The sequence below is a fragment of the Chaetodon auriga genome, chromosome 7 (genome assembly GCF_051107435.1).
Source record: "Chaetodon auriga isolate fChaAug3 chromosome 7, fChaAug3.hap1, whole genome shotgun sequence".
NCBI lineage: Eukaryota > Metazoa > Chordata > Actinopteri > Chaetodontiformes > Chaetodontidae > Chaetodon > Chaetodon auriga.
Window position 1 is genome coordinate 9024468 of NC_135080.1, and position 26587 is coordinate 9051054.

The 26587-nt window shown below is 40.7% G+C and overlaps 4 protein-coding genes across 4 annotated transcripts in view; all 4 read left to right on the forward strand.

Moving 5' to 3' along the window:
- The window catches only part of plch1 (phospholipase C, eta 1), a 43354-nt gene extending 38235 nt beyond the window's left edge, over positions 1-5119 (forward strand). The window contains exon 23 of the mRNA XM_076735293.1: positions 831-5119. Coding sequence (XP_076591408.1) covers positions 831-3559 — 2729 coding nt within the window. The 3' untranslated portion in view covers positions 3560-5119. The remainder of the gene's footprint in view (positions 1-830) is intronic.
- Positions 5120-6235: 1116 nt separating this feature from the next.
- On the forward strand, positions 6236-10223 carry LOC143323367 (extracellular calcium-sensing receptor-like). The gene is made up of 10 exons (XM_076735192.1): positions 6236-6440; positions 6553-6644; positions 6807-6953; positions 7112-7183; positions 7864-7914; positions 8034-8297; positions 8405-8528; positions 8634-8827; positions 8946-9227; positions 9333-10223. The coding sequence occupies exons 1-10, from the start codon at positions 6236-6238 to the stop codon at positions 9753-9755; spliced, it is 1854 nt and encodes a 617-aa protein (XP_076591307.1). The 3' UTR covers positions 9756-10223.
- Positions 10224-12552: 2329 nt separating this feature from the next.
- Positions 12553-16051, forward strand: LOC143323810 (extracellular calcium-sensing receptor-like). The gene is made up of 11 exons (XM_076735912.1): positions 12553-12697; positions 12871-12962; positions 13123-13302; positions 13428-13616; positions 13729-13953; positions 14050-14280; positions 14395-14604; positions 14712-14835; positions 14926-15119; positions 15238-15519; positions 15629-16051. The coding sequence occupies exons 1-11, from the start codon at positions 12553-12555 to the stop codon at positions 16049-16051; spliced, it is 2295 nt and encodes a 764-aa protein (XP_076592027.1).
- Positions 16052-19500: 3449 nt separating this feature from the next.
- Positions 19501-24844, forward strand: LOC143323368 (extracellular calcium-sensing receptor-like). Its single transcript, XM_076735194.1, has 12 exons — positions 19501-19507; positions 20586-20808; positions 21046-21287; positions 21434-21516; positions 21842-22021; positions 22159-22347; positions 22492-22995; positions 23176-23385; positions 23470-23593; positions 23698-23891; positions 24031-24312; positions 24422-24844. The coding sequence occupies exons 1-12, from the start codon at positions 19501-19503 to the stop codon at positions 24842-24844; spliced, it is 2661 nt and encodes an 886-aa protein (XP_076591309.1).
- Positions 24845-26587: the final 1743 nt, after the last annotated feature.

The following is a 26587-nucleotide window of genomic DNA, read 5'->3' on the forward strand; positions in this document are numbered from 1 at the left end:
TCATTTCATCCCAGTCAAAGAATTAAATAAATATTAGACATATGCAAATTACACTCAGATAACATAAGTTCTAGTTTAATCAGGAGACGACATTTGTAAGATTCATGATTCAACAAAAAGTCACAGCAATCTGTGGCATTAATATCAGTTAGCATCTGTTAATCAGAGACACTATTTGTGAAACAGTTATGCTACGTTTTGCTTTGCACATTGATTAATGTACTGTAAAATTTTACCATTTTCTAATTTCTCTCCTTTACTTATCCTGTCTCTCCTTTACTTATCCTGCTACAACTATCTCAAACTCATGTACAGTAACATGTGAACTGACAGACTGCAGCCTACTCTCCATGATACCTTAACATGCCTTTTCTGTCCCATCTTCATTTGTTGTGCTTCTTTATAGTAGAGAACTGACTAGGATATTCCTGCAGGTAATCTAAAATACCTATTGTCTGAAGGTTGCATCGTTCAAAAACATCCCAGTATTGCGTCCACCCAGTGTATTTTGTTCCAAAGTGGTCCGAGAAATATATTGCTGTATCATTTGATCCCATTTGACCAAATCAATTCCATTTGACCATCTCTTTCCTAATCTGATGTACGAAAACATGGATTCTTCCTTTCTTTAACCTCCACAGCCTCATTTTCCAGCTTCCCCTTCACAGTTGTACTTGGTGATCCATTTGTCTGTGTATTGCTATTGCCTTGTATTGGCTGGACTGTTAATCGTTGTCATTTAATTGTTGGTTGGCTTGGTGTTCTACATTAAATGCTGATAGATAAGAGCATCTTTATTAATGGATTTGTTCAATTATCTGTGTCCACAGGAGCTTGCTCACACAACAGGCCCAGGTCTTCCTCTTTGGACCCTTTCATCGAATCATCATTCTTTATTGAACCGAACATCTCTTCCCCTTCTGAGACATACAGCAAAAGAAACAAAGAATTTGACCAATCAGATGAGGCTTCATATCTGGTTATTGGTGGTGGAGAAGTAAGAAAAGAAGAAGATTATGCTAATTACCTGTCAGAAAACAATGGAGTCAACAAATCAAACATCACCTCTGCAGGAACAGAGAAAAAATGTTTTGTCTCATCTTCCACAAACAGCCAGATGAGACCAGATAAACCAGAAACATCATCAAACAGCACAACATTCACAGTTGCACCTTCCATCTCCTCCTCCTCCTCCTCTGCCCCCTCCTCTATGGCCCCTCTTTCCCCTGGCAATGTGGACTGTGATCTGAAGAGTCCCAGCTCTTTACATGACAGCACCCTCTCCAGACTCATTGATGCTGTGTCCTTAGGCAACGAGCAAGACACATGTGGCTCTATTTCTGCTCTGATTGGCCAGTTCGAAAGCACTGTTGACCAAAATGATCTTACAACCTTATCTCATGATCATACCCATAACTTCAGGGCTACCACTCCTAAAGCACTGCAAGATTTAAGGTCTCCTCTCAAGACCAACATTGCATCTCCTAACAAGAAACCCGTAATAAGTCCCCAAAAAGTAGCTCATAAAACAAATCATGTAAAACAGGAAATCCTTTCCTTGGCAGATGCTCCTACTTCAGCCATCCTCTCCAGCCCAGAAACTGCTGAGCTTGAGGAGGTCTACACTATTCTGGACGAGGAGGTGTTGTTGCCTGTATCAGTGTACAACCTAAAGAAACAGACAGTCCATGTTCAGGCAGATACTATGGAGAGCACATCCTCAAACAGCTTGGGGTCCTCTCCTGCAAAGGTGGTTCAAGGTTCAGGGAAAGGGCACAATGTGGGCTGGAATGATATGCACAGAAAGAGAGGTGGGAGTGAAGAAACTGAGGAGCCTGAGGAGAGTGTATATGAGGAAGTGTATGATCCCCCACCACCAGTACCAGAGACAGAACGAGGTCCTTCAAAAAGGTTCATGGGCTCCACTGTAAACAAGGACTGTTTTCAGTTTCTTCATGAGTCTGTTGGTAATACTTTTGCAGAAGTGGAGATAAATGTCGATGAGGATCCATTAGAGATGATGCTGACCTCACTGAGACACAGCAACCAATGGGAGGAGCTCGTAAGTCCAACCAAACGGCATGCTATTTACCAAAACCATGAGTCCACTCCCAACTACTCCCAACAAAAACAGACTGCATCATACTGTGATCCGCAACAGTACCCTTTGCATGCTTCTCATGTTGCGTTTTCACAGTGTCCCTCCCCAATGAATCAGCCTTCCTACCAGCTGTCCAATCACTCCCACCACCAGAACACCTCCCAGCATTCTCCTTTTCACAGACCTGCTAACTCTAGAACCTCCAACCCTAGTCCGCTGCATCAGAACAGCTACTCTATTCCTCAAAGCAATTCTAAGGCCTTGAGCAACATCAAAGACTTCAGCAGTTCCTACACACAGCAGAAGAGCTATAGTGGCAGCCAGATCCTAAATAGGTCTCATCAAGATAGGCTAGGACATAAATGGATGGAGAGGGAGCCAGTAAGGTGCTTCCACAATGGTTTCTCCTCTTCCGAAAGCCTACCTGGGCATTCTGCTGTGTCTATACACACTAGCAGAGACAGAGGCCTATATTCCCCTTCCTCAGACTGTGATGCAATGTACAACCACCTGGACTATGACAGCATTACACCCCCATCAGAGTCTTCAGCTCCTCGACACACCCAGCCACACTGCCAAAGTCGAACACAGTCATACACCCCAATACAGTCATGGAATGAAAATGTTTCCCTGAATAATACAAGGCACCAGCCACAGCCTGAACCCAGAATTTCTCTGCACTCAAATCCAGGCCTTTTATCAACAAAACCCCTGTCTGTTACCACAGACTCCACAGCCCCCAGCCCATGTAAGTCAAAGTCTCTGGGAGACCTGACCTCTGAAGACATATCATGCAACTTCCAGAGCAAATACCACATTATTAGTCGCAGTTTCATCACTCCTCATATGAGGAAGCAAAAGAGGATGGGCACCATGGGGGAAGTAACTTTCCAATCACAGTCTTGTGATCCACTTACAGAACAGCTACGTAAGCTGGTCAGTCTGGAGGGGGAAGACAGTGACAGAGATAGACCCCAGCCTCCTCATTTGCGTCATGAAGCAAAATCCCCACTGTCACAGCCACAGAACACAAGTATAGCTCCTATTGTTCCCAGGGATGTAGATGATTCCCCTCCACTCCTTACCCGTCGTCTATCCTCTCGGAGCCAAAGCCGAGTACGTCACATCAACAGCCGTGCCCGTGAAAGACAGCAAGAGGCTCTAAAGCCTCGGTCAGGTGTGGTCTTCAATAGTACTGCCAGCATTGGGGGGGTGGTACTAAGGAATAAATCAGCCTCACAGAATCCACCACCGAACAGACACTCTACTGGTTCTTACATAGCAGGCTACCTTGGTCAGCTGGAGGACAGGGGGCTTCCTGAAGGAGCTTGTACATCATTACGTTATGGAAATGGGGATCATTTTGGAGATCAATATTATACAGATGATTCTCTTCCACCTGCTGACTCTAACCACCGTGCGTCAGAGCCTGAGGTCTATTTTCTTCTCAGACTGTAGCTCTGACCTCAAACAACCAAGCAGTGATTCTTGATTCAATTACACCAAAAGCCAGAAGATCAAGAAAAGAATACGTACCATTGTTTGTTTCCATGTTCACAGACCAGTAGGTTTCCCTTAAATCAATTTTATTCTGGGCTACTTCTGAGAAGGATGTAGTCTGTACAATGTAAGTGAAACATCACATATAACATGATTGGATCTTGCAGCATGAATTTCCTGTATGAAATGTCCACTATTCAATAGTGAATGGTCTTTCTAGTCTGGCAGTGTATTGTCTATATTCTGCTTAATGTGTAAATGTTCTTGGGAAGTTTGAGTCCCTCAAAAAGGCTTCCTAGACTGATTGTACAGATACTTGTTATCTTTGTCCCTGTGATGTACTGTCCAAACTTCGTACATTGACTATGAAGCAAAAAAAGAATTGTTTTTTTAAGCAGAGAAGGAATGTCTTTCTTTTTATCATTTGAATGTGTAGTATAATCAAACAGCTACTTTTAATAGATGGGATTCATCTTTTCAAAGATCAAATTTAAGTCTTCCTTCTCTTTTCAGTGGTATTTCTTTGTGTTGTGTGTAAATATTCCTGTCAATGTTTTTAATCTGAGATGGGTTTTAGTTGAGAACCAATTCTGTACATTTATGTTTGTGCATGTTACCTGTGAACATGTCAGGCATGACTATGCACCGGTTTATACAATAAATGTTTCATTGCCCAACAATAATTGCACAGAACAAGTAGTTGCATTGGATACAACAGAGGACATAAGCTTATTTGTATTAGGTGCAATACATTACATAAACTACCATGCTTGGACTTGTTGGTTGTTGCTATGATTTTTAGAATTTGAAAACATGACTGCAAATTTTAAAGATTTGGAGTTTAAAGGTTTTTATTTTTGTAATTGCTTTGATACAGACTGCAAAAATAATCTCTTGTTGATTATGGTTATTTTATTTTGTATATCTTAATGGAATGAAAAATAGAGTGACAAGTACAAAGGGCCAGGTTGAGGACGGGAGGGTGGCAAGGCAGCAGGTTTTTTTTTTTTTTTATTGTTTCAGTGTTACACCATCCTTCTTTGTATTGTTGCTCATCAGAGGACTGTGAGCATTTTCCTACCAATGCAATAAAATATTGAAATATTTGATTTCAACAAATCCCATGTTTATTTCCTGATATACTCAATATACTATATAGTAACATAATTCATCAAGATTGCAGCTCAAGCTCAAAATCGATTTATTGTAAGTCATAAACAGCCTCATCTTTCCCCATATGCCACCTTGAACATAATGGGATGCAATTGCTCATGAAATTACTGTATAATAGAGCTGCCAAATGGCACACCTGTTGCTCTGGGCATACAATTCCCCACACTAGTTCCAAGCTAGACACATCAACACTTTTAAGTTTTATTAATCAATCACAGTACAATATTCCTTGGAAATCCAAGAGAAAAAGACAAACGCATTTGGGTGATTTCTTACACATTTGATCCAAACTTTTCAGATAAGAGCTAAACAACTTCCCCAATAGGTTTACTTCTCAGTCTCTCAGTTAGGTCAGTCAATAGCATCATACAGTACTGTATGTATAGTACACACCCAGCACTGCTGTCTTCACACCTGCTCATCACTTGCTAGCTTTTGATTGTTTTTCCACAATCACTCTAGAGAGGAATCATTTTGGGCAGCGTGCTGCTTATGTCATCAGTTTTACTTTGTTGCAAAACGCTCTACATGTATTATAAATACTCCCATCAACACCTCACTTGTGCAGAGTGGGAGGGGGTTATGTTGTAGTCAAGATATCAGTTTCAGGAGTGTGTGAACCAAATGAAACATATCTCTGTTAAGACTGTCCTTTCTTGTTGACTGACGGGTGGCTATGATGTTATATTTGAATATACTGAATTTAATGGGAATTATGTTTGGTAACAGAAACTGTTGAACATTGTCTGTGAGGTGCCTTTCCATTTTTTTCTCCATGTGACATCAAACAGGTCTGATGTGGATTACCGTTTAAATAGATTGAATGTATTATTTATTTATTGCAGCCTGATATTCTGATAATAGTTATTTAGTGTATATGTGTTAAATGTCCAGAACAGCTGTATCCATGTCTTGGTTCCCCTGGCTCCTCACTCAGTGGACCTGCGCAGCCCTCTCTCTGCTGCTTCTCAGTGTAGTGGGCAGACAGATGGGGCTGGAGGTGGTTCAGGCGATAGTGTGCTCCAGGTGGGGCACACCTGTTGACAAGAGCCTCTTCCAGGATGGAGATGTGATTATCGGTGGACTTTTTAATGTGTATTACATACCTTCAGCTGTTGAGCAGGTCTTCACCAAGATGCCACATTATCAACCTTGCACCGGGTAAAACTTAAACATAACATGTATCATTGTTGAATATTTGATGGTTATTATGTTGTTCATATGCTTTTTGTCATTCGCATATATAGAAGATATAGACATATTTATAACATTTGAGTTATTTCAATAGATTTTTCTGCATGACTTTTATATTTGTATGTATTTATACACATTTTTAGATATTTGTTGTTTCTTTATTCATGTCCAGAATAATTATTTTTAACTTTCACTGATTTATATCATTTTATTCACTATGCCTATGGTCTCAGTTTAGATCTAGAGCCTTTGAAATATATATATGCTATGGTGTTTGCGGTGGAGGAAATCAATCGTAACAGCACCCTGCTACCAGAAGTGAAGCTCGGCTACCGTATACTTGACAGCTGTTCTCGATACCCCTGGGCTCTGCAAGGTGCACTGTCACTGGTCGGAGGAGACACACACAGCTGTGACTTATCAGCCTCTGTGCCTCGTTCTGCAGCTTATGAACAAGCTGGAGAGGCTGCAGGTATGATGATATAATTTACTACTCAATTAACATTTGCAATGTCCATGAAAACAACTGATTCAAGTATAGAAAGATTGTGTTTGTGGAATTATATGTCCAATGCTATCAGCAGGTGGTCAGCCTGTTCCGTTGCTGATTGGTGCTGCTTCATCAACAACAGGCATAATAATGTCCAGGATCCTGGGGCCTCTCTCAGTGCCAGTTGTGAGTTTCATTATCTTGGGAATAAACCGCTGATGAATGTATTGTTAGACAGTTTACATCAAGAGGCTGAAACAGTTTTCAAAACGGTTTTTAAGCAAATCTAAATTACATTATTTCTCTAAAAGCAATGTCAAAAAGATATTTCTGTTGTTTCTCCATCAGATCAGCTACTTGGCTAGCTGCCCCTGTCTTAGTGACAGGACAAAGTTTCCTAACTTCTTCAGAACAATCCCCAGTGATATTTACCAAGCCCGGGCCATGGCACGAATGGCCATTCGCTTCCACTGGACATGGATGGGAGCAGTGATAGTAAACAATGATTATGGTCAATTGGCGATACAGGTGCATGTTATTGTTATTGTGATGCAAGTTGCCTGAAAATGTCTCTCATGTATGTCCTTCATACAGCATACATGACAAATTAGATACATATGAACATAGTTGTTGTTTTGACCTCCATATTTCAGGTGTTTCAGCAAGAGATTCAGGGAAAAGGAGTGTGTTTGGAATTCATAGAGACTGTGCACAGAGAAACCATTGTAAGTGATGCCAGACGTGCAGCACTCACAATTCAAGCCTCGACTGCGAGGGTGATTCTGATCTTTTGCTGGTATACAGATACAAAAGCAGTATTTCTGGAACTGGCTAAGATGAACGTGAGCAACTTGCATGGACTCAGGGTTTCATTATTGAAAAAAGATATAATTTTTCTAAGAACAAAATGTTTTTTTTCTTGTGGGAATTTATTTCAGTGTCCTCTAACCGTAGGTGACTGACAGACAGTTTCTGGCCAGTGAGGCCTGGAGTACCAGTGATGATCTTCTTCAAGATCTGACCATCTCTAAAGTGGCACGTGGTGTTCTTGGAGTGGCCATTCGAAGTTCAACAATACCTGGATTTGAAAATTATCTGAGAAGTTTGCACCCAAGTCGTCGTCCTGATGATGAATTCTTGAGAGAACTCTGGCAAACGGAGTTTGGATGCAGTCCTGGAGCTAAACGATCACATGCAGCACCTCTCTCTTCATATTTATCTTCAGCGTTCAAAACTGACCATTTGTCAGTTGTTTCTAATTCATCTCCTGCCAAGGGGTCCCTTCAGAAAGCTTCTCTCCCTCCCTGCAATGGGGCAGAGTCCCTGGAGGAGGTGCAGCATCCCTTTACCGACACTTCCCAGCTAAGGGTGGCATATAATGTCTACCTTGCTGTTTATGCTGCAGCTCACGCCCTTCACAGCCTTCTCTCCTGCCCCAACAGAGACAGCCCTCCTGGTAACAAGAACACCACTTGCTCCTCTCCAAAACACATCAAACCCATAGAGGTGAACATGATTATCACGATGACATCTTATCCAGAACAGTGACACTTCTTCAAGTAATCATAATCTGAATGTTGTGAATGCATTTTTCATGGATATATTATTTTCAGCATTTGGTGCTTTCAGCTGTTGCAGCACTTGAACAAAGTGAACATCACCACACCACAAGGAGAAAGATTTTATTTCCAAGGTGCAGACATTTCAGCAAAGTATGACCTTGTCAACTGGCAGAACACCCCTGAGGGGTCACTCAAACTTGTTTTGATTGGTCAAGTGGATGGGTTTGATATCCACCTGAATGAGTCAGCTATTCAATGGAGCACAGGATCCAATCAGGTCAACATGTTGTCTCAAGGCCATATAATCATTTGCTGTTGAAATGAATGTCTTTGTCCTTTCACAAGATTGTCTCTTTGACAATATAAATTGTCATTTTTGCTTAGGTGCCTGTTTCAGTGTGCAGTGAGAGCTGCCCCCCGGGTACCCGAAAGGCCAACAGGAAAGGAGAACCTCTCTGCTGCTTTGACTGTATCCCATGTGCTGAAGGGGAGATCAGCAATAAAACTGGTGAGGAAATCACTCCATTACACAACAGAGACTCGTATTTGCAACCATCATTTTCCACTTTGTGTTCTGTTTTCCTTCCCTCTGTCTTCCTTTTTCCTCTTCCAGGTTCTCTTCACTGTGATCGTTGTCCATCAGAGTTCTGGTCCAATGTTGAACAAACAGCTTGCATCCCTCGTCAGGTGGACTTCCTTTCCTTTAATGAAACCCTGGGCATTACTTTGACCACAGCAGCTGTGTCTGGTGTCACTGTGACAACAGCTGTGTTTGTGGTGTTTCTTTACTACCGTAAAACACCTGTGGTAAGAACCCAGACTAATGTAACGGAAGGTTTGTTGTGTGCATATGACCTTTTTGTCATGTCTCTCCAAAAAAGTATTGTCTTGTTTCAATGGCCACATCTTTGTGATTCACCTCTAGGTGCGAGCCAATAATTCAGAGCTGAGCTTCCTGCTTCTTCTGTCATTGAAGCTGTGCTTCCTGTGCTCACTGGTCTTCATTGGTCGTCCATCAGTCTGGTCTTGTCGGTTCCAGCAGGCAGCCTTTGGGATCAGCTTTGTACTTTGTGTTTCCTGCCTCCTGGTCAAAACCCTTGTAGTTCTTGCTGTTTTCCGCTCAGCTCGGCCTGGTGCTGAAACCTTGATGAAGTGGTTTGGTCCAGGCCAACAGAGAGGAAGTGTCTGTCTCTTTACCTGTATACAGGTATGAATATTATTTTATGGACAGAATGCTGAGAACATTCTGTTATATGAGTAAGTACACCTGAAAGTCAATAATATCAGTGACACGTCTTCACTTTTCATCCAGGTTATCATCTGTGCCGTATGGCTGTCCCTCAGCCCCCCGGTGCCTCAACGTGATCTGGGTTTCCAAGGGTCAAAGGTCACCCTGGAGTGTGCCATGGCCTCTGTGGTTGGCTTCTCTTTGGTTCTGGGCTACATTGGCCTGCTGGCCTGCACCTGCCTCCTCTTGGCCTTTCTTGCTCGGAAACTCCCCGACAACTTCAACGAGGCCAAACTGATCACCTTCAGCATGCTGATATTCTGTGCTGTGTGGGTGGCCTTTGTCCCTGCTTATGTTAGCTCTCCAGGGAAATATGTTGTCGCTGTGGAAGTTTTTGCAATCCTGGCCTCGAGCTATGGTTTACTGATCTGCATTTTTGCCCCAAAATGTTTCATCATTCTATTGAGGCCTGAGAAAAACAGTAAGAAACGTCTGATGGCCAGATAGTTTTTCTGACTTGAATGTGAGCGTTTGACTCTCTTCATATTTGTCTGGAGGCTCCCCAGCTTGCCCCAAGCAAGTGTTCGTGTGTGTTTTGTCAGTTGCTTTCATATAAATCATTGCTAATTGTACATGTGCTTTGTTGTGTGAAGAAAACAAAATTGCCACTCACAGTTATGACTGTCATTTGTAAATTAATATCTAAGAAGATTTCTGCTGTTCATCAAAGCCATTTCATGCTAATCTGACATTAATCATACACCATGATAGAAAAACACATAGTTAAGTTAAATAAAATTAGATTAGATTAGATTCAACTTTACTGTCATCATCAGAGTGCAACACAGAGACAACGAAATGCAGTACAGTTAAATGCTGCACACTAAAAATGTTATTCAATCATTTTGCATTTATGTGATTTGTTGTTCTCTTTTTCTGTGTTTTAAATAAAAACTATACCTCAACTGAATAAAAGTGTCTCATTACTTTCTCAAACATAAAATAAAATAGTTTCATTGAAATTACAATATATTTAATTAACAGATTATTTATTCACAGGAAGGGTTGTGATGCAGGGGGTTCAGCCCCACATGATGGCCGAAGTGAAATACAATCGAAATATCATCTTTTTAAATAATACCTGACAAAAATAATAACAACAGGTTTCTTTTAAGATAAGATAAAAGGCTTTATTGATCCCACACTGGGGAAATTCACATGTTACAGCAGCAGAATAAAAAGGAAAGGTAAAAAACAGAACAAGTAGAACAAATGGGCAATAAAAAGATATAAAATAAAATCAACAATAAATGAAAAGATACTAAACAAAATCAACTCTAGATGGCTATGTATATTATATAAAAAGAGTAAAAGATTAAATAATGCCAAAAATATAGTGTCCTTGGGTTACTGCACAGTGTACACACACAGACACAGACACACACACAGGTTACGTTATAGGATACAGGTTACATTATATATATTGCACAGGATAAGTTGCACAAATGTAATGGTATTAGCATATGATGACATAAATAATGGAGTAGTGCAATAAGAAGGTTTGTGATGTTTTGATGTGAAACATCAACACAGTGAAACATTAAATGCTGCTGGAGTTGAACAATCTGACACCTGTTGGAATGAAAAACCTGCAGGAGTGTTCCTGATTACACAGCTGATGTAGTGCTACAAAAGGTCCTTCATTGTCATCCATTGTAAGCGTCTGTGGATGTATTATTCTGTTGTTGAGTAAAAAAATTATATTTAAAAGACAGACATATAGTATATATGGTTTTATATCTAAACATTGTGATGTAACTGCATGCCTTTACCTCAGCTAAAAGGTTAAAGGAGCTGCTAAGCCAAACTGTTTATTGGAAATTAGTGGTGCAGAAATGTACATTCAGTAGCACGTTTCTTCCTTTTAGATTGTCGAGAACCAAATGAAAATTTGCTATAATGAAAAGCATGCAATCATGAGAGCAAAGCTGCATGTTACCTGTACATCCACAGGTGCATTTATTCAGAATTTATGTGGCCTGGAGGCTTTTTGCTGGCTGCTAACTTCACACACCTTAATCACTTGTTAGCATTGTATTGTTTTTCCACCATCACTCCAGAGAGGAATTATTTTGTGTTGTGTGCTGCTTGTGTCATCAGGTTCCTCCTTGCAAAACGCTTTATACCTATTATAAATACTCATATGACCACTTCACCTGTGTAGAGTGGGAGGGGGGGGATGTTTCAGTCAAGATACCAGTTTCAGAGATGATAATTTATCTTGTGAAAGGAGCTTTTTAACCAAGTGAAACATGTTTCTTCTCATAATTTCCCTCCTGTTTGCAGGTGACTGACATGGCTGTGATGTTATATTTGCACATATTGAATTTAATGGCATTTGTCTTTGGTAACAGGAACTGTTGAACATTGTCTGTGAGGTGCCTTCCTATTTTTTTTCCGCTTCATGCACTTTATTGTCAGGTTCAATGTGACCTGTGTTTTACACAGATTTAATTTATTGCACTTCTCACTGATGCATATTCTGACATTCTGACAATAGTTATTTAATGTATATGTGTTAAATGTCCAGAACAGCTGCATCTATGTCTTGGTTCCCCTGGCTCCTCACTCAGTGGACCTGCTCAGCTCTCTCTCTGTTCCTTCTCAGTGTAGTGGGCAGACAGATGGGGCTGGAGGTGGTTCAGGCGATAGTGTGCTCAAGGTGGGGCACACCTGCTGACCAGAGCCTCTTCCAGGATGGAGATGTGATTATCGGTGGACTTTTTAATGTGTATTACATACCTTCAGCTGTTGAGCAGGTCTTCACCAAGATGCCACATTATCAACCTTGCACTGGGTAAAAGTTAATCATAACATGTATTATTGTTGAATATTTGATGGTTATTATGTTGTTCATATGATCACAGCACATTGCCTGCATTTTTCACATTTTTCAGTGATGCTCATATGTTTTTGTTAAAATATAAAATAAGCTTTCGAAGTGTTGAGCTAGTAAGGTATCCATTGTTTGTGTCCTCATTATGTTTTATAAAAGGTCCATCATTAAAAAATGCTAATGTTTTTTCTATATATATGACCACAGATTTATTACAGCAGAGTTGATTCAACAGATTTTTCTGCATTACTTATATATTTGTATGAATTTATACACATTTTGGGATATTTGTTGTTTCTATATTCATGTCATTAATGATTATTTTTATGTTTCACTGATTTATATCATTTTATTCACAATTCCTATGGTCTCAGTTTAGATCTAGAGCCTTTGAAATACACATATGCTATGGCGTTTGCGGTGGAGGAAATCAATCATAACAGCACCCTGCTACCAGGAGTGAAGCTCGGCTACCGTATACTTGACAGCTGTTCTCGATACCCCTGGGCTCTGCAAGGTGCACTGTCACTGGTCGGAGGAGACACACACAGCTGTGACTTATCAGCCTCTGCGTCTCGTTCCACATCTTCTGAACAAGCTGGAGATTCTGCAGGTATTAGATATAATTTAATAGTAAGGTAAGATTTGCAATGTCCATGAAAAAACAATTGATTCAAGTATAGAAAGATTGTGTTTGTGGAATTATATGTCCAATGCTATCAGCAGGTGGTCAGCCTGTTTCGTTACTCATTGGTGCTGCTTCATCAACAACAGGCATAATGATGTCCAGGATCCTGGGGCCTCTCTCAGTGCCAGTTGTGAGTTTCATTATCTTGGGAATAAACCTCTGATGAATGCACTTTTATACAGTTTACATCAAGAGGCTAAAACAATTTTCAAAATGTTTTAAGCAAATCTAAATGACATTATTTCTCTAAAAGCAGTGTCAAAAAGATATTTCTGTTGTTTCTCCATCAGATCAGCTACTTGGCTAGCTGCCCCTGTCTTAGTGACAGGACAAAGTTTCCTAACTTCTTCAGAACAATCCCCAGTGATATTTACCAAGCCCGGGCCATGGCACGAATGGCCATTCGCTTCCACTGGACATGGATGGGAGCAGTGATAGAAAACAATGATTATGGTCATTTGGCCATACAGGTGCATGTTATTGTTATTGTGATGCAAGTTGCCTGAAAATGTCTCTCATGTATGTCCTCCATACAACATACATGACAAATTAGATACATATGAACATAGTTGTTGTTTTGACCTCCATATTTCAGGTGTTTCAGCAAGAGATTCAGGGAAAAGGAGTGTGTTTGGAATTCATAGAGACTGTGCACAGAGAAACCATTGTAAGTGATGCCAGACGTGCAGCACTCACAATTCAAGCCTCGACTGCGAGGGTGATTCTGATCTTTTGCTGGTATACAGATACAAAAGCAGTATTTCTGGAACTGGCTAAGATGAACGTGAGCAACTTTTATGGACTCAGGGTTTCATTATTAAAAAAAGATATAATTTTTGCAAGAACAAAATGTTTTTTTCTTGTGGGGAATTTATTTCAGTGTCCTCTAACTGTAGGTGACTGACAGACAGTTTCTGGCCAGTGAGGCTTGGAGTACCAGTGATGATCTTCTTCAAGATCTGACCATCTCTAAAGTGGCACGTGGTGTTCTTGGAGTGGCCATTCGAAGTTCAACAATACCTGGATTTGAAAATTATCTGAGAAGTTTGCACCCAAGTCATCGTCCTGATGATGAATTCTTGAGAGAACTCTGGCAAAAGGAGTTTGGATGCAGTCCTGGAGCTAAACGATCACATGCAGCACCTCTCTCTTCATATTTATCTTCAGCGCTCAAAACTGACCATCTGTCAATTGTTTCTAATTCATCTCCTGCCAAGGGGTCCCTTCAGAAAGCTTCGATCCCTCCCTGCAGTGGGACAGAGTCCCTGGAGGAGGTGCAACATCCCTTTACCGACACTTCCCAGCTAAGGGTGGCATATAATGTCTACCTTGCTGTTTATGCTGCAGCTCACGCCCTTCACAGCCTTCTCTCCTGCCCCAACAGAGACAGCCCTCCTGGTAACAAGAACACCACTTGCTCCTCTCCAAAACACATCAAACCCATAGAGGTGAACATGATTATCACGATGACATCTTATCCAGAACAGTGACACTTCTTCAAGTAATCATAATCTGAATGTTGTGAATGCATTTTTCGTCAATATATTTTTTGGTGTTTTCAGCTGTTGCAGCACTTGAACAAAGTGAACATCACCACACCACAAGGAGAAAGGTTTTATTTCCAAGGTGCAGACATTCCAGCAAAGTATGACCTTGTCAACTGGCAGAACACTCCTGAGGGGTCACTCAAACTTGTTTTGATTGGTCGAGTGGATGGGTTTGACCTCCACCTGAATGAGTCAGCTATTCAATGGAGCACAGGATCCAATCAGGTCAACATGTTGTCTCAAGGCCATTAAATCATTTGCTGTTGAAATGAATGTCTTTGTCCATTCACAAGATTGTCTCTTTGACAATATAAATTGTCATTTTTGTTTAGGTGCCTGTTTCAGTGTGCAGTGAGAGCTGCCCCCCAGGTACCCGAAAGGCCAACAGGAAAGGAGAACCTCTCTGCTGCTTTGACTGTATCCCATGTGCTGAAGGGGAGATCAGCAATAAAACTGGTGAGGAAATCACTCCATTACACAACAGAGACTCATTTTCCACTTTGTGTTCTGTTTTCCTTCCATCTGTCTTCCTTTTTCCTCTTCCAGGTTCCCTTCACTGTGATCGTTGTCCATCAGAGTTCTGGTCCAATGTTGAACAAACAGCTTGCATCCCTCGTCAGCTGGACTTCCTTTCCTTTAATGAAACCTTGGGCATTACTTTGACTACAGCAGCGGTGTCTGGTGTCACCGTGACAACAGCTGTGTTTGTGGTGTTTCTTTACTACCGAAAAACACCTGTGGTAAGTACCCAGACTAATGTAACAGAAGGTTTGTTGTGTGCATATGACCTTTTTGTCATGTCTCTCCAAAAAAGTATTGTCTTGTTTCAATGGCCACATCTTTGTGATTCACCTCTAGGTGCGAGCCAACAATTCAGAGCTGAGCTTCCTGCTTCTTCTGTCATTGAAGCTGTGCTTCCTGTGCTCACTGGTCTTCATTGGTCGTCCATCAGTCTGGTCTTGTCGGTTCCAGCAGGCAGCCTTTGGGATCAGCTTTGTACTTTGTGTTTCCTGCCTCCTGGTCAAAACCCTTGTAGTTCTTGCTGTTTTCCGCTCAGCTCGGCCTGGTGCTGAAACCTTGATAAAGTGGTTTGGTCCAGGCCAACAGAGAGGAAGTGTCTGTCTCTTTACCTGTATACAGGTATGAATGTTTTTTCATGGATTGAATGTTGAGAACATTCTATTATATATATGAGCAAGAACATGTGATACCAAATCATACCACTGACACATCTTCACTTTTCATCCAGGTTATCATCTGTGCCGTATGGCTGTCCCTCAGCCCCCCGGTGCCTCAACGTGATCTGGGTTTCCAAGGGTCAAAGGTCACCCTGGAGTGTGCCATGGCCTCTGTGGTTGGCTTCTCTCTGGTTCTGGGCTACATTGGCCTGCTGGCCTGCACCTGCCTCCTCTTGGCCTTTCTTGCTCGGAAACTGCCCGACAACTTCAACGAGGCCAAACTGATCACCTTCAGCATGCTGATATTCTGTGCTGTGTGGGTGGCCTTTGTCCCTGCTTATGTTAGCTCTCCAGGGAAATATGTTGTCGCTGTGGAAATTTTTGCAATCCTGGCCTCAAGCTATGGTTTACTGATCTGCATTTTTGCCCCCAAATGTTTCATCATTCTGTTGAGGCCTGAGAAAAACAGTAAGAAACATCTGATGGCCAGATAGTTTTTCTGACTTGAATGTGAGCGTTTGACTCTCTTCATATTTTTCTGCAGGTTCCCCAGCTTGTCTCAGCCCAGGTTCAAGCATGTGTTCATGTGTGTGTGTTATGTCAATTCAAGTAATTTAAATTCCTCATGTGCTTAGCTGTATGAAGTTAAAATGTTTTGTATCCACACATAGTTATGGCTTTCATTTGTAACTGAATATCCAAGAATATTACTGCTGGTCTTCAATACCATTAAATGCTAATCTGACATTATTTATTTGTCATTAAACACACATTTAATTTAAATGCTGCTCACTAAAAATGCAAGTAACATATTTTATATTGATGTACATTCATGTCATGTTTTCCATGACAGATTATATAGAGTGGCTTGTGTAGACTAGTATGTAAATTTTTATTGCACTCCTAAATGCTTTACTTCAAAGTATATAATAAAGATGCATCATTTTCATTGTGGACCATTGTGATATAATCCGGCTTTACATAAGTGAAATAAGTATAACTGCTATTAAAAAAATGAGCTTTCAGAATGACTCATCACAATAGCTGATGTTGATATCAAAATCATATCAATCAGATAAATATTAAAATCTACCCATTATTCCAACTGCAGTTAATATAATCACTTTAAAGTTGGAATGACATAGTAAACGCAGTGGCTGACAACGTCAACATGATTTTGCTTAAACTGCATGTACCAAATAACAACCACTAGATGGAAGTATTGTACCATTTAATGATGCTCTGATGCCTCTTTGCATTTGTACATTTGCAATTAGCCTGTGCAACATATTGCTCATTCCCTACTGTTACTTCAAGTATTTGCTCTAATAATGATATCCATGACTTCCCTAACCTTGGTAGTGTGCAAGATAGTCTATTGTGTATTCTAAAAATTACAGTTCCATTTCTGTTCGAGTGCAAATGATTGAGTAACTCTCAGTTTTGCTCAAAATAAGGCAGAAGTGAGCTCATGTGTTAAGTTTCAACAATAACTATATGGACAATTGTATTAATATTCCCCCTGTAGTCACAGAAAAGAAAATGAGAAGGTGATAAGATAGGACTTTGTGTTGTGTTCAGTGGAGCAACAAATGCATTTACTGTATAAATACATTTCCTTCATAATAGGCTTATATTTAAAAGAAATGTATTCAGCCCATTAGAAAACATCACTACAGATAAACTCTTTAACAGAAGTTTCAATTTTCTTGGGTCATTTTGACCATCAAATCCAAAGCTGTGAACATAAATTATACACTGCACATGTTGCAGGATACTGGTTACCTGAATCCTTGATTCCTTAATAGTGTCTCCTTTTTTAAGACTTCCAAATTTCATATAAATGTTTATTTAATAAGACTACTGTGGGCACAATGAATTCATGCAAGTTAAACACCTTTTCCCATCAGAGAGGCAGATGGACGTGGGGAACAGTTGTTTGCCTAGTTGTGGCTTTCAACTTACTGTCACCAGTGCAGAGGGAGCCTGAAAGGGCTTCCTGCTGTCTCATGAACAGGTTCCTATTCAGTCTTGTATCATTTTCATTATACTTAGCCGCCATAAAATCCTCATGAATTATATAAATCAATACTCTCCATATAGTTTCCTGGCCACAAAGAGGAAGGGATTCCACTTCCCTTCTGAATAACATATGTGAAGAAAAGATAGAACGTAGTTTAATTGAAAGTGAGGACAGGTAGTGCTAAATTAGACTACTACTGGAATTAGTATGCTCATGTTATTTTCCCCCCAAAGCCTATGTCATAGCCAATTTCATTACATGCGAATTCAGACTGAATAACATTCACATTTAGATGCTGCTTCTTCCTTCAGAAGGGTTGACTGCAGACAGTGACCAATCAAGGGATAAATGCTGTCACAGTCTCTGAGACTGCTTTCAGTTTAATGGGGTTACCACAGTAATGATGCCATCATAGAGGGTGCAGAGGTACAAGGCAAAGCCTGTAGGAACTAGAATAACGGTTATCGCAATCTTTCTTCTCCTTCTTACGTTTTGATGTCGACAGTGCAGATACTGGATCAGTCACAGTGAATTCTTGATTCTGTGTTGTTTGAGGGCCACTCGTTCTGTTTCAAACGTTGAATTGCTCATAGCAGCTGCACTATAATAATAAATCTACTGTTTGTATTCTTTACAAGTGAATACAAACAGTGTGGCAGTGTGCTAACTATGATCTGCAAAACCATGAAAAAACAACCATGCACACAGCTTCTGTCCCTCCACCCCCGTGCCCCCTTTATGTCAGCATGTAATGGGATGTAATTGCTTGTAAAATGAACAACGCTTGAGGTGAGGAACTGTGCACCTGTGACTCATCTATACCTCCTCCCTTAACACTTACAAAGGTTATTTTATCAGAAATATTAAGATCACAGGTGTAAAAAGTGGCAGCACCAACAAGCTCAGTTATTTTATTTTCCTTTAGCTTTAGGCCATTGTTGTTGTTTGCTGCTGACCTTAATTCACACCCATACATACTGTCCTAATGTGCATGTGCTTAAATCCATCTTGCAGACATGAAGCAATAATTTCTGACATAATTTCTTCAATTTCTGGTGGGACAGTCCCATAGCTGGTTAGGTTTATGAAAACAGCTAGCATGCGTGTGTGTGTGCGCAGTTGGACCCCTGCAAGTCTGTCTTACAGATGTCAAGGTCACCAGACTGCAATGTGGCAACTCAGGCACAACTAAAATGACTGTGTGTCAGTGGCAGGCAGTGTTGGGAGTAATACATGACAAAACAACATGTTACTGTTATTCCACAACATTTGGCAGTAACTAGAAATGTAACTCATTTCAAATCACAGTTACAAATACTGGCATTTAAATGGACTTGTAACTTTGGTCCTACCTGCTGCAGAGGATAGCAGACAGATGCAGCCAATTTCCCAGATTTTCTTCTCTCATCTGATCTTGTGGTGGTGCAAGACAGTGCTGGTAACGCGAGCTTGCTTTTCATGGTCGTGACTGTGATGTTTCTAACATAAAGTGAAGAAAATTTGGTTAATTTACTATAATTATTTTTAAGTACTACAGCAAAGCTCAGATAAAAAACACATCCAACATCATCTTGATGTTACCGTTTGTGGCCGAGCAAAAAGCAGGAACTGAACCCATTATGCAGACTAAAACAAAAAGGTAGGAGAACTAATTACACACAGGTGGACACAATCAAACAATCACAAAGGCGGGAAAACACAGGAAGTAACGTAAACTTTAACACACGAGGGATGGCTACAAAATAAAACAGGAAATAGCAAAACTAAACAGTCAAGATCCTAACACTTGATTTTCTTCTACCAATCCTACTGTCTAACCACGACAGTACAAGATAGGTTAAGGTAAGAAAATGAGTTGCTGCTGCCCTCTAGTGGTTTGGAGTATAACTAACTCCTATCACTGCATTGGTAATGGGTACAATGATAGGTACAATTTGACAAATTCCTTATCCCACACTGCCACAGCAACAGTAAAATAATATAGCTCTATGTGCATTAATAACTAATTACTTTTAAATTCAGTAATTGGTAAAATAATTTAATTACTTTTCAGAGAGGTTACTGTACCTTACTACTACTAATACAACACTCAGGGCAGCGAGCAAAAAGTTGTAAGGGGCCTCAGACCTAGTTGCTAAGATGTTGCAGCTTTCCTTGCTTCTAGCTAAGCTGGAAGGAGGCCATGGCCTTGCCACTGAAATCAATTCACAGTGAGGTCTCTCAGCAATGTTGCTCTTCATTGGATATCTTGAAACCTGCACAAATTAAACCATAACTATCTCCATAGATTGATACCACCAGAGGTAAGTGGAAAAAAAAAAAAAAGGGCAGACTACTACTACTATCTTTTTCCTGGCCAGTCCATGTTCTATAATTTTGAACATAATGTAAAACATTATCTATTTGACTTTCCTTATAACACGAATAAGACCGTGCAAGAAGTTAATTTCCTTAGAAAAACATTTTCCAAGAGGTCTTCATAACAAACCTTCATTCATGTATTTGGGCAGCCAAGAGGGGCCCTGGTGTGAAAGGTGTGGCCCTCTTTTGTGAGTCACTATGCCCTCACCTTTGAGAGAGGTGATTTGTTGATGCAGTGTCATCCTGTTTATTATTACTCCACCATGGGCTTTTCAGCTGTTATAAATATGCAGAATAACATTGTGCAGAGTAGGAGGGGGGTATGTCATACTTTAGGTACCTTGTCTGTTGTCAGTGCAACTTGTATCTGCCATAACAAGCATTTTGTCACAAAAAATATTTTGCTTTACAGGTGGACAACTTAAGGCGAAAATATTAACTTTTTCCTGTTGCATTAAGAGGAATGTAATCATAATCAACCTTTTCATTTCAGGAACTGTTAAATGTTTATTGCATCTCTTATCTGTATATGTTGTACCAATGAGAAGTTATCTAACTGAGTATACTGTATATATCTAAAGTGTCCAAAACAGCTCCATTCATGTCTTGGCTATCCTGGCTCTTCACTCCCTGGCCCTCCTCAGCCTCATCCCTGCTCATTGTGGGGCTTGTGGGCAGACAGCTGGGGCTCAGGGTGGGGTTGCAGTTGGTGCAGACAGTGACTTGTTCTCGGTGGGGTACGCCGAGTAACCAGGGTCTGTTCCAGGATGGAGATGTAGTTATCGGTGGGCTCTTTAGTCTTCATTACAAGCCTCCAGCCACAGCCCATGACTTCACTCAGCTGCCACAATACAAACCTTGTACTGGGTAAAACTCTGAACTTATTGTTTACTGTGAATGCTGTATAATACATATGCATATGTTTGACACAAGACACATTATTAGCTGTATCTATTCCATTGGCAGTTAACTATTGGTGGTTCCTCCACATTCACATGCTAATTTCATTGTTAAAAAGATGTTTTAACTGCTTTTTCCAATGGTGCCACAAACTTTTTACAACATTGTGATATTTTTCTCATTCCTCCTCTCCTGTGGTCTCAGTTTGGAAAATCTTCCATTACAGTACATATATGCTATGATGTTTGCGCTGGAGGAAATCAATCATAGTACAACCCTGCTACCAGGTGTCAAGCTGGGCTACCATATTCGTGATAGCTGTGCCCTGCACCCTTGGGCTATGCAGGCAGCATTGTCACTGGTTGGAGGAGACAGTGCCAGCTGTACTTCAGCAGCCCAACTGGGCTATTCTGCTGGATATGGAGAGGGTATCGAAGAAAGGAGAGGTACAAAATTAAGCTTACATGGGACTTATGTGCAACCTTCTCTACTAGTAACAAGCAGACAAAATGATGACAGCATGCCATGTGTTTGGAACAGAACCAAGCACTATTTTTATTTAACAAATGACTTTATTTGACTTTGTCACCAGGCGATCAGCCCCTTCCTTTGATCATTGGTGGTGCCTCATCAATAGCAGCCAAGATACTCTGCAGAATCCTGGGGCCACTCTCTGTTCCTTTAGTGAGTTCCATTGAAATGTGTTGTTTATGTTGAAAATAAACAAAACACACACACACACACACACACACACACACACACACACACACACACACATATATATATGTCATGTTTAGCATAACATTTATTGGTTTTATTTTATTTACCTCCTTTGAGGCACTATGGTGCTTAAATACTGACTCATTGATGTTTTGTCATCTCTTTATTGTAAACTGCAGCACCTGGGTGAAAATGAGATCACAACAATGTTTGTGGGTACAAGATTTCAGAATGACTATGTGATTTCAGAGTATCTGTTTATCTGTTTTTGTTTTTTTAGATGAGCTACACGTCCAGCTGCCCCTGTCTTAGTGACAGGCGGCAATTTCCAAACTTCTTCAGGACCATGCCCAGTGACATTTACCAAGCCCGGGCTATTGCCCAGCTTGCCATACACTTCAACTGGACATGGATCGGAGCAGTGGTAGCAAACAATGATTATGGCCACATGGCAGTAAAGGTGTCTCCATTTGTTGCTGTATTTGTTGTAGGAGAAATGTTATGGTATTTATACAAGAAGTTTACATAAATGCATTATTTAAATACTTTTAATCCATCTAATCTTTTTTCTCCTTTCAACTGTATTGTGCATGTCAGATATTTCAGGAGGAGACTCAGGGGAAAGATGTTTGTCTGGCATTCATAGAGACTCTCCAAAGGGAAAAGATTGTGAGTGATGCCAGACGTGCAGCGCTCACAATTCAAGCCTCGACCGCGAGGGTGATCCTGATCTTTACCTGGTACACAGATGTGAGAGAACTGTTAGTGCAGCTGGCCAAGATAAATGTGAGCTATAGATTAATGAACTGTGTATTGAATCTGAAACAACAACAACAACAATAATAAAAATTCCAACAGAACTGATCTTACATTAGAAACATAATGGCTTTTTAAAATGTTCTTTTGACTTTGTTCTGCTCCTATCACCAGGTAACTGACAGACAGTTTCTGGCCAGTGAGGCTTGGAGCACCAGTGATAATCTTCTCCAAAATCTTGTCACTTCTAAAGTGGCAAGAGGTGTTCTTGGCGTGGCCATTCGAAGTTCACCAATACCTGGATTTGAAAACTATCTGAGAAGTTTGAACCCGTCTCGTCGTCCTAATGATGAGTTTTTAAGGGAATTCTGGGAAAAGGAGTTTGGTTGTAGTCCTGGGGCCACACCTCTTTCTTCATATGCCTCTTCATCACCGAGTCCTGCAAACAGGTTGCTTCAAAAGGCTTCTCTCCCTCCCTGCAGTGGGACAGAGTCCCTGGAGGGAGTGAAGCATCCCTTCACTGACACTTCACAGCTAAGGGTGGCATATAATGTCTACCTTGCTGTTTATGCTGCAGCTCACGGCCTTCACAGCCTTCTCTCCTGCCCCAACAGAGACAGCCCTCTTGATAATAACAGCTCCACTTGCTCCTCTCCAAAACACATCAAACCTATAGAGGTAAACACGTTTATGTACATTTCAACACTTCTATGAGATAGAAATTTCTGGAGGATTGATATTTTTAATGGGGACAGTCCATAGTTCCTTTTGTCACACAGCGTAAAACAAATGCATCACTTGGCCTTTTTTCAATCTACTTTTAAATCACTTACTGTTTCAATATTTTGGTGCTTTCAGCTGTTGCAGCACTTGAACAAAGTGAATTTCACCACACCACAGGGAGAACTGTTGTATTTCCAAGGTGCCGACATTCGAGCTAAGTACGACCTTGTCAACTGGCAGAACACCCCTGAGGGGTCACTCAAACTTGTTTTGATTGGTCGAGTGGATGGGTTTGACCTCCACCTGAATGAGTCAGCTATTCAGTGGAGCACAGGATCCAATCAGGTAGTCACGTCAACATGTGAATGAATGTCTTTGTCCATTCACAAGATTGTGTCTTTGACAATATAAATTGTCATTTTTGTTTAGGTGCCTGTTTCAGTGTGCAGTGAGAGCTGCACCCCAGGTACCCGAAAGGCCAACAGGAAAGGAGAACCTCTCTGCTGCTTTGACTGTATCCCTTGTGCTGAAGGGGAGATTAGCAATAAAACTGGTGAGGAAATCACTCCATAACACAACACAACTCGTGTTTGCAATCATCATTTTCCACTTTGTGTTCTGTTTTCCTTCCATCTGTCTTCCTTTTTCCTCTTCCAGGTTCTCTTCACTGTGATCGTTGTCCATCAGAGTTCTGGTCCAATGTTGAACAAACAGCCTGCATCTCTCGTCAGCTGGACTTCCTTTCCTTTAATGAAACCTTGGGCATTACTCTGACTACAGCAGCTGTGTCTGGTGTCACTGTGACAACAGCTGTGTTTGTGGTGTTTATTTGTTACCGTCAAACACCGATGGTAAGAACCCTGTGTAATTTAATGGATACTACAACGTATATTTTCTACAGCTCATTTTTGACTGATAGTTGTTTTGGTTATAATATTTACTAAGAAACTCTTGTCTTTTAGTAAATTTAATCCCAATTCTCATTTTAAGGTGCGAGCCAATAACTCAGAACTTAGCTTCCTGCTTCTTCTGTCATTGAAGCTGTGCTTCCTGTGCTCACTGGTCTTCATTGGTCGTCCATCAGTCTGGTCTTGTCGGTTCCAGCAGGCAGCCTTTGGGATCAGCTTTGTACTTTGTGTTTCCTGCCTCCAAGTCAAGACCATAGTTGTTCTGGCAGCTTTCCGCTCAGCTCGGCCTGGAGCTGAAGCCTTGATGAAGTGGTTTGGTCCAGGCCAACAGAGAGGAAGTGTCTGTCTCTTTACCTGTATACAGGTCAGAGGTTCACATGCACTTTCTCGTAACAAAACTATTACATTATTCATATTATTTGAGCATTTAACATACATTAACCTAAAATTGTGCAATGTTTTTTTCCATTAAGGTTATCATCTGTATTATTTGGCTATCGCTGAGCCCCCCTGTGCCTCAAGCTGACTTGGATATCCCAGGGTTGCAGGTCACCCTGAAGTGCGCCATGGCCTCTGTGGTTGGCTTCTCTCTGGTTCTGGGCTACATTGGCCTGCTGGCCTGCACCTGCCTCCTCTTGGCCTTTCTTGCTCGGAAACTCCCCGACAACTTCAACGAGGCCAAACTGATCACCTTCAGCATGCTGATATTCTGTGCTGTGTGGGTGGCCTTTGTCCCTGCTTATGTTAGCTCTCCTGGAAAATATGCAGTTGCTGTGGAAATTTTTGCAATCCTGGCCTCGAGCTATGGTTTACTGATCTGTATATTTGCCCCAAAGTGTTTCATCATTCTGTTGAGGCCTGAGAAAAACAGTAAGAAACATCTGATGGGCAGATAGCAAAGATAATTAACAATATATGCTGTGACTTACAGATGAGAGATCTTATTTAAGTTATCATAGACTTGTCAATCTGCATGCATTTAATTTCTTTAAAGATTATCTTATTTAGCATTTTATATTAGATTGTCATTGTTCTTTCTGGCATATCTTAAAGTCTCAGAGTGATGAATTTCGGCAGCTATCTGCTAACTTCTATCAAATGTTTTCACACAGACAACTGAGTTATTTGTGCTTTAGAACTAATAAAAATGAAAAAAATAGGGCTGTTTCACGTCAATCTTTACAGCGTTTACCAATGTAACAGACCTTGTACAGCACAAGACAAATATTAACAATAATACACACAAATAAAAGTGATTCAGATGTCCACAGGTTGTGCCATGAACGTTGAGTTTGCCATGAGTTTGAGTTTTGACACAATCAAAGTTCTGGTGAGGAGTTACATCAAATAGCACTTCACAGTTATTTAAACAATTCCCATTTTTGAGGAGATTAAGTTAACATCACCGAAATGAGCCAGTGTGAAGTACTGTGGGGAAAGAAATATAAGGGTGGTGAGACTATGGGAGATTCTATGAAACTTTGTCATTTTTGAGTTATTTTGGCATTTCAGTGTAGCTAAAAAACTACCGAAAAAATATGCACATAGATACTGAATATAAAATTATGGAGCCTGAGACTAGACAAAACTGGTATGGAGAACTTGAACCCTGCTGGTTAAACCATAACCTCTTCAGTCAGTTGGCCTGTTGGGAATCTGAATCAGAGAGTTCCTTATGAGTTAAGCTTAAAGGAGAGAATGACAAGAGGGCAACATCCTGCTTCATTTTGCTCATAGTTTCAGAAGGACTGACCTCACAGGGACAGTGGAACATTTTTCTATCCCTAAATTGGTAATACCTGTCAGACTGTCTGTTTTTGCCATGCTGCAAGCCACAGTTCCCATGTAAGACAATAAAGACTGAACTGGTTTTTGAGTCATGTGACATTGTGAGATGTTGACAAAGAAAAAGATAAAAATCTCTAATATACTAAACCCCCCAGCTATAATGCAGTGACCTTAGATATATATAAAAAAAATCCTCAGTATTTACAGAAATTGTATGATTTCTGTTTTTTTAATCAGTGATGTGACGTGGGAGATATCTGGATTCTGTATTCAGGCTTATGCCCACTCAGCTACTCTCATGTTGTCATGACAGAGATCTTAACAAGTTTCAACTCTGCACTGACAGCATTTTTTTTATATTCATAAAAATCAGTTAAAGTTCATGTCAGCTTACATTACATAATTGTGACAGTTACGCCAGTTACGCTAGCCTTACATGTATCTCTTCAAAAAGAGGGTTCCTGTATGGTCTTATCTATTCACCTCATAAGCTTTTGCCTGTTTTACTTGGAATGTGCTTTTGTCCTGTCTCACCAACTGCTGTACGTTAGGCACGCCTATTTGAACCAGACATCAAAAATAACATGTGAGATCACTTTCCACTTCCACCTCCTCCCCCCAAAATAATGATTTGCAATCATACTGTTGTTGTTTTTCTGTCACTCTTGAGAGGAGTGATTTGGGGTTGTGTGCATGTGCTGCTGTGTTTACTTGCTTGCAAAAAGGCTTTACATCTATTATAAATACCCACATCAACAGTTCAGCTTTTCAGAGGAGAAGGGGGGTATGTTTCACTTTAGATAACTAGTCAGTGGCCACTGCAAGTTTTGGTGTTTGAAAATATGTGTTCT